General features: G+C 42.1%; 1 protein-coding gene across 12 annotated transcripts in view; it reads left to right on the top strand.

Moving 5' to 3' along the window:
* PACSIN2 (protein kinase C and casein kinase substrate in neurons 2) overlaps positions 1-17736 on the top strand; it is a 124905-nt gene extending 107169 nt beyond the window's left edge. For 9 of the 12 annotated variants that reach the window (XM_034783318.1, XM_034783423.1, XM_034783338.1 and 6 more), the window contains 6 exons: positions 1185-1305; positions 2653-2658; positions 9373-9497; positions 10240-10356; positions 11276-11472; positions 15882-17736. In XM_034783318.1, the coding sequence (XP_034639209.1) occupies positions 1185-1305; positions 2653-2658; positions 9373-9497; positions 10240-10356; positions 11276-11472; positions 15882-15994 (679 nt within the window). In that variant the 3' untranslated portion in view covers positions 15995-17736. The remainder of the gene's footprint in view (positions 1-1184; positions 1306-2652; positions 2659-9372; positions 9498-10239; positions 10357-11275; positions 11473-15881) is intronic. The other 3 variants (XM_034783394.1, XM_034783403.1, XM_034783414.1) reach the window with 3 other exon arrangements.
* Positions 17737-18048: the final 312 nt, after the last annotated feature.

Genomic DNA, 18048 nt, shown 5'->3' with positions numbered 1-18048 from the left:
GGCTGGGCGGGCGGAGCGGCCGCAGCCTGCCAGCTCAGGAGCTGCAGCTGCTTCGGAGGCTGGGGGGAGAGCAGTGTGGCCAGAAGCGGAGACACTCTGGCCCCGCCTCTTCCCTTCTGGCTCTGCTGCCTCTCCTTGCCCCTTCTGTTGGGGGGGAGGGGCTGTGTCCCACCTCTCCCTCTCTATACCCGTTCATAAGCTGACTCCCTTCTCTGATGCTTCCCTTTTTTACAAAAAAAAAAAATTCGGCTTATGAACGAGTATATACTGTAAATATGCTTTTAGTGGCTTGAAATAACACTTGGTTCTTGACAGGCTAAACTAGAATTCATTAATCTCAGACTACACAGATATGACTGCATAAACATGTCTGACACTAATTGTCAAAAGAACAAGACTGAAGTAGTATTGGAGATATTGAAACAATTTTCCATTTGAAATGGATTAAAATGTGAGGTAACTGTTTAAAGAGAGTCCACCATCACTTGGGATCTTGTCCATATTTTTATACTTTATCTTTTTATCTTGCGCAGATTACTATGTAATTGCTGACAACATTGCCACGAAATGTATAGTGTAAGGAAACATAATGGCCAATTGTTGGGTTAATTCTTTGTATTAAAAATTCATACTCCTATTGACTCTATTTAAGATTTCTGGCATTTCAGGTTTTTCTAGTTAAACATATTTACTAGGAAAAGCTAATGAACATAATTTACATTAGAATTCATTAGTTCTGCACTAAAACTATAATAAAAACAGTCTCCAGTCTAGTCTAGGCAAGCTTGATGAAAATTTGTGTAAGTGGATTTTTAGGCAATATTATAAATGAGTTCATACGAAAACTGTTAAACATTTATCACTTACCGTTTGCTAGCACTGATTAATGGTAACACAGAGGGTGGTACATAAAATGACTTAACTCTAAAGGTTGTGTTTGTTTTTATTTATCAAAAACTCAATAGCTGGGCTATATAGCTTTTCTTTTTATTTTGCCATTATTGCTAAGTTTTGCACAAGAATTTCATACAGATGTTTGTCCTACACCACAGAATGTGCAATATGGTGTGCAATATGCAATTGGCTCATGTAAATCATGGTAAAATATACATTTTTCTATTCTAATTAGTGGGTTTACCATAGTAAGCATATATATTAAATGGGAAAACAAATTTGTCTTGTAGTTACAAAAATATCTATCGTGAATTGGAGCAGAATATCAAAACAGCAGATGCTATTGAAGATCTGAGGTGGTTTAGAGCTAATCATGGTCCAGGGATGTCAATGAATTGGCCTCAATTTGAGGTAAGAATTTACCCCTTTAAAAACCTGTTTTTTTGATATTTGACTTTCTTTCCTTTTCCTTAATGAAACAGTAATTTTTTGTCTAGTTTTAAAAAGCTGAATATTCCTTGCCTCCCTATTTTTGTCTTAATTTTTTTTAATAGTTTTGGTCACTGAATCTCACACTTGTAAAAAGCTCTGATAGTTAGTCATTCATATGTCACTTTTGTGGGTGAGTTTATGTTGTGAACCATGCTTTAGCTGGCAGAACTGTCTCTGGCTTCCAGATAAAATATCCTGCATACTCTGTGCTATGGCTTGGACTTTAACTCAGATCCCATTAATATCAACAAGCAACTAAATGAAGTACAGAAAGCAAGGGCTTTGCTGTAAGAAAACAATAAGTTATTAGTAACTAAACCACTTCTAAATCCACCCTATTGAAGACTTATACACCTCTACCCCGATATAACACGAATTTGGATATAATGTGGTAAAGCGGGGCTGCGCACTCTGGTGGATCAAAGCAAGTTCGATATAACGCGGTTTCACCTATAACGCAGTAAGATTTTTTTTTTTTTTTTTTTTTTGCTTCCGAGGACAGCGCTATATCGGGGTAGAGGTGTACATACTTTAGTGTTTAAAAATCCATGTAAAAGTCAATAATTATTTTTACTTAACTTGTTTCCAACACCTTTACAGAAAGCAGTAGTAAGTTTCACTATAAACTGTAATTGCTACTGGATGCCATTAATATTTACTCCATCTTTCTAGTTACTTGAACTAGTTGCCAGTATATAAAACAGGTAATGTATCCCAAGGCAGGAATCTGGACTGGATGTTGGCCATATAAACTTGTTTGGTAGTGGCTGTTAACATATCTCCCCCACTCCCCCAAATAAAATTGGTGCTAAAAGTATACTTAATGCGAAAGAGCTTCTAAAAAGTTTCAGCTAATTTTGGGGCACCAAGTTGATGGCATTAAAATGTCATTTTCCTCAGTAAGGGATCATTGGAGACACCATGCTTGAGATCACTGCCTGGGAAAATGCATTTTAGCAGTATTAATGGGTTGTGATGTTTTCTTTTTTGTTTTGTTTTTAAATATCTTGGGGTGGTCCCCCCTCACCCCACCATGGATGAAATGCTAATATCAGGATACTAATGGAGTGAGGGTGGGAAAGCTCAAATTTAAGATAAAATATTATGCTGTTGGGTTTCTTGGTGTGAAGTTTTGAATGACATGACTACAGTTGCTTTTTATGTATGGGCTGTGCCAGGGCTTTTGATATGATGCAGATATAAATATAACGTAAGTTATAATTTTTCTAATAGAATAATATAATTATTTTCTTTACATGCAACAAGGATGAAGTAAGTAAAAAAATTTTTATGGTCATATTTAGAAATGTTGACATACTCAGTAAGTATGATTAAAGCAATGGTCCTTATTAAGTTATGGTACTTTAAACTTCCAATTTATATCTATACAAAGTTGTTCAAAGAACTTGTCCTCCATTGAAAACAAATAGGTGTCTGCTTGTTAAGACTGATAGAACTCACTAATTGTGTAAGCCAGGGTAGTCAATTATATTTTGTCAAGGTTCAGACCCCCAGCCAGCTCCCCTCTCCATACCCCTCACTTCCCCCCCACCCCCCCCAACTCCCCTATCATTCGTTGGCTCCCACCAACGAAGAGTAGGGTGACCATATTTCCCTAAACTGAAAACGGGACACACGGGTCTGGCCTGCACCACCTGGCGTTGCTGTGTCCCCCCCCCCAACATTCCTCTGTGCCCCCAGTTGAGCCAAGTAGCAGAGATGGGGGCAGGGGGGAATAGGCATGGGTATGGGCTAGGATCTGGGCAACAAAGCAGGATGTGAGTGTGTGGGAGTACTTTTGAGCACAGAGCCAGGAGGTGAAGCTATTGGACTATGATCCAGCTAGTGATGCAATGCCACTTTGTGGGCTGTGATAGCAGAGGGGCAGGAAGGAGGCACTGGGTAGCGGGAAGGACCAAGGAGACTCCAGATACCAGCCCTAGAGAGATGGTGGGAGGCTGGGATGTGGCAGAAGTGGGTGACTGGAGGCAGACTGGGGAAGGAAAGAGGCCAGTTGGGGTTGGAGAGGGGCTGGAGAGGGCTCTGGGGACTGGCCTTGAAGGACCATGGGTGGGTAGGACACGAGGCCAGGGTGGGAGACTCTGGGGACCACTTGGGAGCAGGAGGCATGGGGAAAAGGAAGTTGGTCCCCAGAATGAGGGGTGCAATAGGGGAAGGATGGGGTTATTGGTCCCTGGAGTGAGGGGCTGGAGGCAATCAGGGTGGGGGGCCGGTCCCTGGAGCAAGGGGCCTGTGTGGGGGGCAATCTGGGCACAGACTGAGGGGGGGTAGTAGAGGAGGGGGTGGACAAGATCCCCATGGGTGGTGGTTGTGCTGGCACCTAATCCTACCTCAGTCCACTGGAGGCTGGAGCTATAGGTGCAGGAGCCAGTTCTCTCCATCAGCAGCTGAGCAGCTCCTCCAAGCAGCAGCTGCTGCTCTTCCTGCCCTCTTGGTGGGGAGGCTGATTGCTATTACACCAGTAACCAGAGTTTGTGTCCAGTCAGGAGTACTGACCAGACACGGCCAGGTCCCCTTTTCGACCAGACTTTTTGGTCGAAAACCAGACACCTGGCAACCATACTCCAGCCCCAGGTCAGCTGCAGCCTCCATTGAAAAGTATCTGGGGGGTCTGGATTTGTCCTCCGGACCACCTGTTGACTACTGTTGATGTAATCCAATGGTAATACCAGCATGTAGAGCTTTCAGATTCATTTTTAAAACTTCACTTCATTTGAATGTCTATTTGAGTTCTTTTCCTTTTTGTACAACAAACCCAACTCTAGCTTCTTCTTTGAGTTCTTGCCCATGTTGATTCCAACGTAGGTGTGCGTGGGCCCACGTGCACAGTCATCAGAGACTTTTGCCTTAGCGGTATTTGTAGGGCTGGCTGTGGTACCTTCTGGAGTATTGCACTCATGCCATGATATATCAGGTTTCGCCGGCCCTGCACCCTCTCAGTTCCTTCTTACTGCCCGTGGTGGTCAGTTGGAGGACTTGCTTTGCAAGCTGTCAGATTTTTTCCTCATATCTCAGCCTTGTGTAAATAGCTGGTTCAATCATTTGTTATTTAGTTGTTAAGGGTTTAGTTAGTGTCCCAGGGGGACAGGACAACAGGGATTTTGCCCCAGGCAGGGTCTCCGGGTTTTAAGCCCTGCTAAAGGTGAAGCAAGACAAAGCAACTCTTACCCTCATAGCCCCAGCGTGGCCTCGTCAACATTGGTTCGGCATGCTGCTGAGTCTTTTGGCAGCCACCCAGTTGCAGCTGCCTCTTAGCTGGATCTGCTGTCCCAGAACCATGACCATCTGCTGCATCCGAACCTGGCGACGCTGCACTTGACAGATTGTCTACTGCGTGGCTAAGTATGGACGAACTGGAGTGCTCTGCTGGTGTCCAACAGGGCCTGCTGGGCAGCAGGAAACACTCCACCATGGCTACCTACATGGCAAAGTGGAAGCGGTGCACATGTTGGATCTCTGATCAACACATTCGCGCTGAAGAGGCCCTGCTGCAGGAGATCCTGGACTACGAGTTGCACCTTAAGATCTAGGGCCTGTCGCTATCTTTGGTCAGGGTTCACCTGGCGGCCATTTCTGTGTTCCACCCTCCATTTCAAGGCAGGTCGGTCTTTGCCCATCTCATGACGGCGCGGTTCCTGAAAGGTCTGGAGCACCTGGACCCGGTTCCCCCTTGGGACCTGAATCTTGTGCTGTCAAGCCTCATGGGTCGTCCTCTTCAAACCTTTGGCTTCCTGCTCCCTCCTGCTTCTCTCCTGGAAGGTCATCATCTTGGTCGCTATAACTTCGACATATAGGGTGTCCGAGATCAGGGTGCTCACATCAGAGACGCCTTATACGGCCTTCTATAAGGACCAGGTCCAGTTGCGTCTGCACCCAGCTTTTCTGCCCAAGGCTGCATACCCTAGATGTCAAATGGGTGCTGGCCTTCTACATAAATAGAACCAAGCTGTTCCATAGGACAACACAGTTGGTTGTTTGTGTTGCAGACAGGGTGAAGGGTTGCCCAGTGTCTGTCCAGAGAATCTCGTCTTGGATCATGGCCTGCATCCGCTACTGTTATGAGCTGGTGAAGGTGCCCCCGCTGATGATCGTGACGGCTCACTCGACTAGGGCGCAGGCATCATCGGCAGCCTTCCTCACTCAGGTGCCGATCCAAGAAATTTGTCAGGCTGCAACCTGGTCGTCCGTCCACGCGTTCTCATCGAATTATGCGCTGACCCAGCAAGCTCAAGATGACGCTGGCTTTGGCAGAGCAGTGCTCCAATCTGCAAGACTGTGAACTCCGAGCCCACCTCAGAGGATTCTGTTTGCGAGTCACCTACAATGGAATCCACATGAGCAAGCACTCGAAGAAGAAACAATGGCTACTCACCCTTTTTGTAACTGTTGTTCTTCGAGATGTGTTGCTCATGTCCATTCCATTACCCGTCCTCCTGCCCCTCTGCCGGAGTTGTCGACAAGAAGGAACTGAGAGGGCGTAGGGCCAGCAGCGCCTGATATAGCGCAGCCCTCCAGAGGGTGCCACAGCCAGCCCTACGGATACCGCTAAGGCAAAAATCTCCAACCGCGAACGTAGGCGTGCACACACCTATAATGGAATGGACATGAGCAAATCTTGAACAACAGTTACGAAAAGATGGGTAATTGTTTTATTTCACCCGAAGGTGTGGGGGATGTAGAAGAAAACATAGAATGCCTTGCGAATTCAAGATTTTCCCTAGTCTGTCCATTTTGTTCTTTGTATTGCTGCAGTGTTGTCACTCAGTTCCTGCTTTGAATTAACATGCAATTCAGGATTGACTTTGCAGCTTTCTATTGTGTTCAACTCTTCACTCATGCCTGTCTGTCTGACTACTCATTTGCCTTTAAACGCTCCAAAATATCAAGACATAAATACTTAAACACATGAAAATCATGGAGTTCCATGATCAAACTTTAGTCTTATTGATTTTTTCTAGATATAAAATAATGGGTTTTAGCAGCAATAGCTCAAATATATTAAATTAGGGAGTTGTACCTTAAGGACTTACACTGAAATGCAGAATCACCACATTTCATGCAATAGGTCACTTCTAAAATAGTTTACTTGTTTAACAAGTTGACTTTTCCACAGATCATTCTTGACATGCTGCTTATCTTTTAAACTGAAATCTTGAAAGCTATGTATTGTAGCAGTGGAAGAGCACTCTGTGTACTACCTGTAGAATCTGTTTTTGTGGTTTCTCCCTTAATTTTAGACTAGTGGCAGATGGACGCAGTCATCATGGGAGAGTTCGGCATTTTTAGAGGCAGGGAGATAGAATGTAAGACTTCAGTTGGCACAAAAATTAAACCAGCGCATTGCTTCTGATATTGCCAGTAGTTCACTTTACTCTTAATTTCCTTGCTGATATCCAGGACAAAGCTTTAATCTTTGTTATTTGTGCAGAACAGCTGTATTTATTCACATAAGCAATGGATCCTTCAATGGCTGTTTCCTTACAGACCCATAAGCTTGCCTATAAGAGAATTTTGGTGCTCTCACTTTTTAGAGAGAGAATTTAAAAAGGTATTCTGCTGCCACCTTCCTAATCCTTATTTTGTTTATGTATCAAAGTTAAAGGTTTTCCTTTATGCCTTTCAGTTGATACACTACCATGTTTTGATAAGGCACAGTGAATTTCTCTCCCTTCTTCATTGTGGGGGTTTGGAGTAGATGCTCCCTGTGAATAGGGAGAGAGGAAGGGGAGGTACTGAAAATTGTGGAGGAGGGAGGAGGATTGTGCTGGGAAGGAGGATCCTGGGGGGTTCCTACCTGCTTCCTGGCCCATTCCAGCCCCTCTGGGTTTCATTCTCTGCTCCCCAGCCCAATTCTGGGCCTCATGGCTGCTGTTCAACCTTCTGGATCCTGCTTCCTGGCCTGATCCGAGTCCCCACCACAGCTGTTCAGGCCTCTCTAGGTCCTGATCTTGGGCCCCATAGCTGTTGCTCCACCCCCCCCATGTCCTACTCACATCAGCCCCTCCATGCGGGTTTATGCAGGGGCAGAAACCTCCACAATATTTCCCCTGCGGGGGACTACTCTTCCCTCCTGCCACCTCTGGGCTTTATAACTGTTAGAACTAGAAACAGACAAGGTGAGGGGGGAAAAATTAAACAAGGATTAGGTCTACTATAAAACTGTCAAAAAAGATGTCAAAAATATAGGGTATTGGAAAAGAAAAATATGTACACCAGACTATAACATAGTCCTGGGAAATTCTGCGCAACTGTGGTGCAGCAGAAAAATGCCACAGAGTAGCTGCACCAGTGCAGACCCATCTGTTCAGGTAGCTGGGGGGAGAGGTAAATCACTGAGGGGAGGGGGGTCTGGGGATGCCCTGGCCACCCAGGGATGTTAGTCCCAGCTGGGGAGGGGGTAGGGGGAGGATGGAGACGAGTACCCGTTTCCCTTTCCCTGCACGGAGCAGCCGGGGCTGGGTCAGATCAAGCCCCAGAAACTTCCCCTGGCTGCAGGAAGCTCTGCCACGGGGCTTGGGGGAGGGGAGGCTCAGCGGGGCAGTCCAGATGCATGCTGGTTGGGCGGACGGGGAAGCAGCTCCCTGTACAGTGACCCCTCTCCCCACCAATGCATCTGGACACACCCCCCTCCATATCAGGAGCCCCCCCAAAACCCACCCTGCCAAGCTTTGCCTCCTGCATCAGGAGCCCCCCCTCCCACCTGGACACCCATCCCACAGAGTCCCATTCCCCCTGCACCAAGCCCCTGTGCATCCAGGTTCCCCCCTGCATCCATATCCCCACCGAGCTGCCTGCACCCAGATTGTACCTGGTACTCTTGAGGGAATTCTGCTCCAAAAAATTTAAAGTTCTGCATATTTTAATTGTCAAAATAACACAAACACAATAACAATATAATCACACCATTTTCAATTATTTTGGTAATTTATTTCAAAGTATTTGTCAGCAAATAATTGAAAATGGTGTGATTTTTATATTTTATTTTGACAAATAAAATATGCAGAATTTTAAAATATTGTAGGCAGAATATTTAATTTTTTGTTGCAGAATATTTAATTTTTTTGGCACAGAAGTCCCTCAAGAGTATATAACAAGGTTCAAAACTAGGTAAGTTCATGGAGGATCGGTCCGTCAATGGCTATTAGCCAGGATGGGTAGGGATGGTGTCCCTATGCTCTGTTTGAAGCTGGAAATGGGTGACAGGACAGATCACTTGATGCTTACCTGCTCTGTTCATTCCGTCTGGGGCATCTGGTATTGGCCACTGTCAGAAGATCGAATACTGGGCTAGATGGACCTTCGGTCTGACCCAATATGGGTGTTCTTATGTTAGCAGTTTTCTATTGGTCTGTAAACCACTAGTGTTCTGAAGAGAGTTTGCTGGGTCCTCCTTGTTTCTAGCTGTAATATCACATCACATTAAGACAGCTAAAAATATTTTAAATCCTTTTTTCCCAGTGACTGCCTCACTTCCTATTCACAATCTGAGATTTCTGCTAAGTGGTTGGAGAGCCCCCAATACTAACAGTTTTATATATGATCAATATTTGTATGCCGAACAGAATATTCCAAAAACAACTAAGTAAACAGAAACTATAGCTTACTTATATATACCTATGATTATCAGTTGCACCAACTGCCTCTCGCCTGGTCTTAGTTCAAGTGACAACCTCAGGTTAAAGCTGTTAAATACTGAGTGGTTTTCATAGTACTGGGCATGGTTTAAGAGGCTGGGAGAAGTATGGGTGTCCTCGGGACTCCAGCAGGGATGCATAGATCTCTCTGAGTGGATGACAAGGGAAAGAAGAGAAGAGATCTAAAGATAAAGTTGAAACATTTAAAGTCTTTTGTTCTCATTGCATACACAACTGATGAACTGCCTCAGTATAACTGAATTTCAACATTAGATATTATGCTGCTGATTAGCTTAAACTCTCAATAGCTTCTTTTGCATTCATTTTGCAGGAGTGGTCTGCAGATTTCAATCGTACTCTCAGTAGAAGAGAGAAGAAGAAGGCTTCAGATGGAGTGACTCTAACTGGTGTCAACCAGACAGGAGATCAGGCTTCGCAGCATACCAAGCATAGCAGGTAGAACTTTTTTTATGTCCATGAGAGACAAAGGCTGAAAGAATAATAGGAAAGAATGGTATCTTGAAGTACATTAGGTGGATACAGGTCAGAAATTTCACTACTCACCTAGGTAAAGGGAATATGGTTCTGTTGTCTCAGAACAGGACTTAGTGGTTTGCAATATTTCTGTGGATAAGGGAACAAACAGAAAAGTCCTTAAATTTCAGCTTTTTGAAAGGGTTGTGTGCCTGCAAGCGCATTGAATACTTTGGTTTTATCTTGTTTTTGTGGTGTTCAGCATATTTTTATCTGTCCTTCAGCCTGGAATTGGAAGAAACCAAACTTCAACTGAAATTGAACTTTCTCTTAGGTGGCTTTTTATGAATTTAAGTAAAAAATGTGTTCAGTCAGTTCCAAATGACTATATTAAATAGATACATTGTCTGCTTTGACAGCTCATTACTATAATAGTCAAATTTACGCTGAGGGATCTACTGAGCTTTCTGATAAGGCTGGAGATTTTTAAGTCCTTTGCAAATCCTTCACAGCTTAGAGAGAAAAAAGTATTATACTTAAGTGTATAATATTTATGTGTAGTGCTTTTGAGGCCCCCTGTACTGTTCTAAGGGACCCAAGCAATGTGCTTGACTGGAGCAGGGTAACTGCTGGGTAGCTCATTTTTTAGTGTGACACTAATTACATATACATTTGAATCCATGAGCCGATAGGGTCACCTTAATGCTTTTTCTCTCCCAAATAGCCATCTTAGTGTCCCGAGTAATACAGTGCAGTCATTACAATCAAGTTACAATCCCTTTGAAGACGAAGATGATACGGGGAGTACTGTCAGTGAAAAGGAGGACAATAAAATCAAAAAGTTGGTGAAAGAACGTTTTTTAAATTGTTTTCACACTTGCTCTTTCTCTATCCAAGGTTTCCAATTTTGGGTTTCTACAAAGGCACCGTATTATGCATGGCAGTTCTTATGAGAAGTCATATAAGCAACATTGTAAACCTAACTTTTCTTTTTCTAACAGAGATTGTGTATGTTGCCTTAATCTCCTCTGGTTTGAAACTATTCTGAGGTTATTGGCAGTTGGTAACACAACTTACCAGTTGCTTTTTGTTCTCATTTAACTGTTCTAAAATATGTGAACTCTGACAATCTGCTGTGAAACTACTGCTGGAGCTTTGCTGCTGTGTGTGCACTCACTGGATGAGTCCACTTTTAAGACTTTCTCTCCATTTAATACTTTCTCAATTACCTGTTTCATTGTACCAGTCCTGGTGTGTCATATTATTATATGAATGTCATGTGCACTCTCAACAGTTGCCTTTTCTTTAACTATAAACAAACTACTTGCTCTAAAAGTATTGCTCTAGAACAGTGTTTCTCAACTGGTGCATTGTGACCCGTGGGAGGTCACAAAAAGCAATTACTTGCTTGAAAGGCACTGAAAATTTTAAATCTAAAGCAAAGAAAATCTTGCTTCCTCACTACCTCTGCACACCCTTATCTTTCAAAGACAAGTGTTCTCTGTCTCTCTCAACAAACAAATAATATAGACTTATCAATTTTTACTCTTCTATAGTAAATATAAGGAGGTTGCAAAAAAATTTGACTTTATTTAAAGTCACCAACCTAAACATGTTAAGAAACACTACCCTAGAAATGCAAAATTTTGAAACATTAGCGCTAATGTATAAACCATTAAGTTTATACTTAACTAGATATGTTGATATATGTAATCTCAGTTAATGTTTTGGAGTAAACTACAATTTTAAATTGCTTTTAGTGTTAGCAGCTCTGAGAAAAACCAAAGCTACCCTACAGAATGGTCTGATGAAGAGTCTAGCAATCCGTTTTCTTCCACTGATGCAAATGGAGACACAAACCCATTTGATGAAGATGCCTCCCCTGCCATGGAGGTGAGAGTACGAGCACTGTATGACTATGAGGGCCAAGAGCATGATGAACTCAGCTTTAAGGCTGGTAAGTTTACTTCAGTCACTTAAAATGTTTGTCAGAAGGGGAAACATGAGGAAGTACCAGAAGAATATTGCTTTCTCACCTCTTTTGGGTACTGTGAGAACTGGGATTTTTACCAACAAACACTTTAGCTCTAAACTGAGTCTCGCATTACAGTAGACGGTTTATCTGCAAATGATCCATTCTTCTGTCTACAAACATCTCTTTGTCCTAGAAGTGTTAGCAGTGCTTCTTCATACCTTGCAGGTGCAGGGAGCACTAGCTGCCGGGAAGGAAGCTTTCTCAAAGTGAAACTAATTATCTCTTCTTCATTGGGGTGGTGATGGCTGCTACTACTTTGTTTACCTAGTATCGCCAACCCTGGAAGATCAAAAATCACAAGACTTCCCCCCCACCCCAAAAAAAAAAAAGTATCACAAGATGAGTGTGTATCAAGTTTTGAGGGGGAAAAAAGCTTGCTCTTTTTTTTTTTTAACAGCTTTAACCAGAAGTACCCTTTTTTCCCTCCTGCTTCCCCACTGTGCACATTTTTAGGTTAAAAATTTCCCCCACCTTCCTCCTCCTCTGTCACCCTCTATCCCAGCGGTTCTCAAACTGTGTTATAACCCCAAAGTGCATCATAACCCCCTTTTAATGGGGTTGCCAGGGCCGGTGCTAGACTTGCTGAAGCCCAAGGCCCATTATGCAGGGCTGAAGCCAAAGCCCAATGGCTTCTGTCCTGGGCAGTGGGGCTCAGACTTCGGGTTCAGCCGCCCAAGGCTGAAGCCCTCGGGCTTCAGCTTCAGCCCTCCATGGGGTCGTGTAGTAATTTTTGTTGTCGGAAGAGGGTCACAGTGCAATGAAGTTTGAGAACCACTGCTCTATCCTCTGAGGTCATCCCTTGGGTATACTCTCTCCAGATATCTCCCCTGCTTGCTGGGGTACAGTTGTCCTCTCCTGAGCCATGAGCCCATCCCAGCAACAAAAGGAAGTCTGGAGAATGTAGCTGAACTTGCACGGAACTGCAGTGTGGGAGACATGCTCTGGTCCACTTTCATCCCAACACACTGTCATACAAATTGCTCACTTGCTTTGCTTAACAGTGCAGCACTTCAAGCAGATAGGTGCAAGCTGGAGGTGCCGCTGACTCTGGCTGGGGTTCTTTTCTGGTATTTTCTGCAGCTGTGCTAGCCTGGCAAGGTGATTTCTCATTTGTTCAGCCCAGGAGTGGAGAGCTTGAAACACTGCAGGAAGAACCTAAGAGCAGTAGCCTTCGATGGTGGCAGGTTGAAACTGTATCAGAGCTACTAGTTCAGGCTGTAAAAACCAACAGCTGGTGGTGCATCCAGACCTGCATTTTTACAATCAGCTCAGTCAGAATTCCTGAGATGATAGCTGTTGACTTGTGAGCAACTTCTAAAAAAGGTGCAGAATCACGGCTTGCAAAAATGAGATTTGGCCATCTTTGTTCCCGTTCCCTCAGTGTCTGCGTGTGGCCCTTTATTCATTATTTGATGGCTCACTTAGTGCATTAGGTTACAAATGGGAGGAATGAGATGAAGTTAAAAATTTGGGAAGCTTCTGTTTTTTCTAATTTTTCTAATTTCCCTGATTTATTTATAGAGAGCAGTTGTATTCCTTTTTAATCTTTTTTTCCGCTAGGCTCATCTCATAACATAGGATCTCCATTCCCCTTATCCATCCTTGTAGGTCTTCTCTGCACTTGTTCCAATTTGAATTCATCTTTCCTGAACATGGGTGACCAGATGAGGTTCTACTGGTGTCTTGTACAATGGCATTAATACTTCGCCATTCTCTACTGGAAATCTCATTTGAGACACCCTAAGATCGCAGTTGTCTTTTTCACAGTCTCATGACATTGGTGGCTCATAGTCATCCTGCAATTAGCTAATTCACCCAGGTCTTCTCTTCTGGCATTTCCAAATGAGCCCCCAGCTTACAGCAGGAATTCTTGTTATTAATCCTAAGTGCATGACCTTGTACATCTATATAGACAGTGCCTCCTAAATTTGTCTCAACAGTGGATTTCTTTCTTACTTCTTACTTGGCACCTACTTTTTGTGCCAAAGTCCTTAATGAAAATACTAAATGACATCAGTCCCAAAGTCACTGCTGGAGGCACTCCACTAGCAACTTCCCTCCAGCCTGACAGTTCTGTTTTCCGCGCAACCCATTGTCATCTCTTCTTTAACCATTGTTTCATCCACTTTACAGTGCTTGTATTAATCCCATTCTTCTCCAGTTTAATAATTTACCATGTTGTTCCATATTAAGTTTTACTGCGGTCCAGATTATATCTACTGCATTTCCCTTGTCTAAAAAGCTAGATATATTTTCAAAGGTAGGTATCAGGTTAGTCTGGCACAATTTACCTTTGGTAAACCAATGTTTCATTTTGTCCATTTTTGCCATTTATCTGTAGTAAAATGCTCTCTCTGATCACAATAATCATATCTCAATATTTTTAAACAAATTGGGGCTACCAAAAAAGTGAGTAGTGTTCTGGTTTGCTTTAAACCCTGTCCAGATAGGGGAACAGCAGTAACAAGACAGACCAAGCTCCTATTTATTCCTTTCTAGAATCAATGGGAGCCAAAAATTGCTATTCATCCACAGTGGATTGTGGCAACTTCTGCTCTCCCTCTGCTTACCCAGCCACCTTGGAGATGTGCTAATCCCTTTGGAATACAGCAAGTAATATGTCAGACAAATGATAGGTTCTATATTCCAAGGGATTAGCACAGTAGAGCCTGTCTACAGCAAAATGAAGCAACGTTTATGTACTGGGATGTAGTGGTTACCTTGGAGTCAGGCATTCTGGGTTCTATTCCTAGCTGTGTGACTTTGGTTAAACTATTTAGCCCGACTGTTCTCAGAAGAAAATAATCCTTAAAATGTGGATAGTACTTACCTACATTAAAAGAGACCTAGACAACCTGTTTGTAGACATTTAAATATCTATATAGGAAAGACGTTTAAATAAGTCCATATTATACACAATCCATGTTATAGTTTAGTATATCATTTACATCAGTCCTGAGTTTACACTCGGAAGGGGCCCATTACGGATCCATCCACTCGGACAGGTCTGGCCCCTCTCCCAGGGCAGTCAAGTGCCCAGGCCTTGCTGTATAAGAGGCTCCAAGGCAGCAGGTCCCGCTTGCCTGTAGAGGGCTCACTGCCCAGCAGCCAGGCTCTACCATGTGGTCTGGGCAGTGCTGCTGGCTGCAGGGCTGGTGGGCACAGACAGGCTCTTGGGAGTCACGTCCCAGGGGTCTGCCCTGTTTCCCAGTGTGGCTCCAGCTCAGAGTGGTCTCTGCTGTCCGCCATCTGCGGGGCCCCACCTGCCTCTCCAGGGCCAAACCACATGGGACTGGTGCAGAGTCCGAGCCAGTCTTGGCCAGTGGGGGGCAGTGCAGGGGGCTTGGCTGGGCCCTTCCAGGCAAGTGGGTCCTGAAGTAGCCTCGCCCAGGCCAGGACCCTCTTCCCCTCCAACCTGGCTGATCGCACCACTCCCGAGGAGCCAGAGCGATCCCCAACCAGGACCAGCCCTGGCTGCGCTGCTGGCTCAGTCCGGTGGGCAGGGCCCAGCGGGGCGTGTGAGTGCAGCTGAGGGGTGGGGTATAGAATGGCTACCATAAGGAATTACAGGTATTAGAATGAGTGAGACTTATGTTCTATGAGTATTTGAAACAGTAAACTTCCAACAGTAAAGCTGGGACCACAACACCAGAAATTAAATCCCAATGTCCATTATGTTTGTTTAAAGGGGAAGGTAACAAAAAATAACGTAGGATGGAAGATATTTATTTTCTTCACAATATATCCAGTAGGTATACCAGTAACCTACCAGTATATTTTAAAGAGAGAACATTTCTTGGCACATTTTGCTAAATCTCGTAGCTTTTTGCTACATGCCTTTGTAGCAATTTTTATGTATGGGGGGAAATTGTGTACATTAAATGGCTGTAAATCTCATTAGTGTAAAAAAAAATAGTCATTTTTTGACTTGGTAGAGGCAGTTATGCTTCCCAAAATTAGTCTTTTCCATCCATACTCTCTAGAAAGGTAGGGAGTTAATACTAATTTATGTAATTCTTAAAATTGTATTTTCATTTTGGTAAAGCAAAGTGTTAACTTTTTGAAATGTCAGCATTATAATACTTCACTTCTCTACAACTCCTATAATCCAAGTATCTTAAAGTGCTTACTGGATCCCTTCATATCATATGTGAATGTTTATAAAATGGGATATTTTTTGCTAAAATCAAAGTGATGGTAAAGAGCAGAGTTAGGAAGCATTTATGGTGGGGAAGGAAGAAGGGTAGGTATCTAGGATAGAGTTTATACTACGTTATTTTCTGTTATTACCAAAGTGGTGGTGGTTGTCAGACGTGAAATTTATTTTGCAGGGGATGAGCTAACTAAAACAGAGGATGAAGATGAGCAAGGTTGGTGCAAAGGACGTCTGGATAATGGACAAGTTGGCTTATACCCAGCAAACTATGTAGAAGCAATCCAGTGACAAAGGATTAAGTGATTCTGGAAGTACTATAATAACTTTGTAAGCCAGTACCGAACATGTTGCTCACAATGAGGGGAACTGAATGATGTATAGAATGTATATATTTCTTTTAATGCAAAGGAATGATGGATTGATATTGACTTTGTGGTGATTTAGAGATAAAAGCTAGATTTGGCAATTTGAAAACAAAATTGTAATTTGTACACAATGGAAAACAAAAGGGTCAGGTTGAAAAATATAGTACAACAAGGAAATTCCTCTTTAGCTTCTTTCTTATCTATTCTGTATTGCCATGTTTTTTGCATTTTCTATTCTGGTGCCCTAATCCACACTAGGTGTGTGGTTTATCCTGATTTTCATTTAATCAATTATTTTAAGTGACCTTCTGTAATTTTCAACTTGAATTTTTAAGACTATTGTCATTGATTTTCTGTTTGTTCTTAGCAATGTCCGAAAGATGCAGTATTTTTTTATTTAAATCCTGTGTAGGCAAGCACCTTTTTTTTTTTTATGCTTGGATTTTTCAATTAATACTTAAATTATGACAGATTGATTCACCAGTCAAGTGAATGAGAACTTTCCATGTTGTAATGTTAATCTTTCCATGCTGTCATCATGGATTGAAGTTGTAAAACAAGTATTGTATTTAATAAATGTCTGTTACAGAAGATTGTTTTGTAGCAGATATATCTGCATATATTATGGTTGGGTTTCTATTGTGAATGCTATTTATGCATTTTAACGTTTAAATGTGAGTTTCCCAAATCGTAAATCGCATTCTAAAAGCAAAAATAACATAAAATATTTAAAACTATTTCAATCATACTCTTGCTGAGCAGTTTACCCTTCTGTAAATTATTAATGGATTTTATCAGTGATTTGGAAGGTTAAACAAGTACGAAGACTAATTTTCAAGCAAAGGAGACTGTAAAATAGGCTAAATTGCTTTTTATTAAGAGGCTCTTTATGTTGTGTATATGTATATATAATTTGATATTCAAAAAAATTTAAAGAGCACGTCTACTGTTAATTTTGTGAGCCTTCTGACTGTTGATTAGATTTAGACTCTGCTTGAAAACTTAAATTATAGGCATATTTAAATCTGCGTTGTTATTCCCTATTAGTTGTGCTGTATCATAGAGCAAGTATTCTGTGATTCAGATTCTCAGAAATATAGTAAATACAACAGTATACTCTAAATCTGTATTGGTTGGTAAATTGTGGATCCAAATATAAACTAGCTTTAGTAGTCCCTATGTGGATTATTGTAGCAGAACACTGTAAAGTCTTCTACATCTTGTTTGCAGCTACAACTCAGTCATATGTAACAGTGTCAAACAGTATATACATTTGTGACATTTAAAAGCTGGGTTATACATGGTCTAGCAGGTTTTTGTCTTTAAAATAATCTAAATCTTATCAGGTGAGTCAAAATGCTACGTTAGGAAGCTACACTGTAATCAAATTAAGAAATCTATTTTCATGTAATTAAAACAATGTAGGTGTTCTTTAGCTATACCATTTGCTTTTTGAGATCATAGATATATTTAGTCAACATTTCTAATGAGTTGAAATGTACAGGTTTAGGAAGTGGATGTATGTATGTGTCTGTCATAAAAATTTACCGGCATATTTGCTCATTCACAATATAAAGACTTAACAAAAACTGTCAAGAATTTGGGGTCTTGGTCTCTGTATTCTAAAATATTTTAGAAAATTAATAAAATCTGTTAATCTCTTAAGTATACACAATGAACCTCTTACTTCCTAGTGGAAAATGAAAATTTAGCTGTGAAGCAAATATTCTATGCATTTCACTGCAACTTGAGATGAATAACCAAAATTGCACTGAGTCTGTGAAATCCATAAACTAGTGTATGATATGAACTGAAATCTGTCTCCTTGGTAAAGAAGGAAGCATGGCACCAAATTTAAACTTTATTGGCAAAAGCTTGTAATGAAACATATTTGTAGAAGAAGAGGAGAGGGTGAATTATTGCTTCACTCTATCTATAACTGTCTACAGCCCCAGCACTTACGTGCACACCCCTTTT

Source organism: Trachemys scripta, chromosome 1 (assembly GCF_013100865.1).
Source record: "Trachemys scripta elegans isolate TJP31775 chromosome 1, CAS_Tse_1.0, whole genome shotgun sequence".
NCBI lineage: Eukaryota > Metazoa > Chordata > Testudines > Emydidae > Trachemys > Trachemys scripta.
This window is presented reverse-complemented; position numbering and strand designations above follow the sequence as displayed.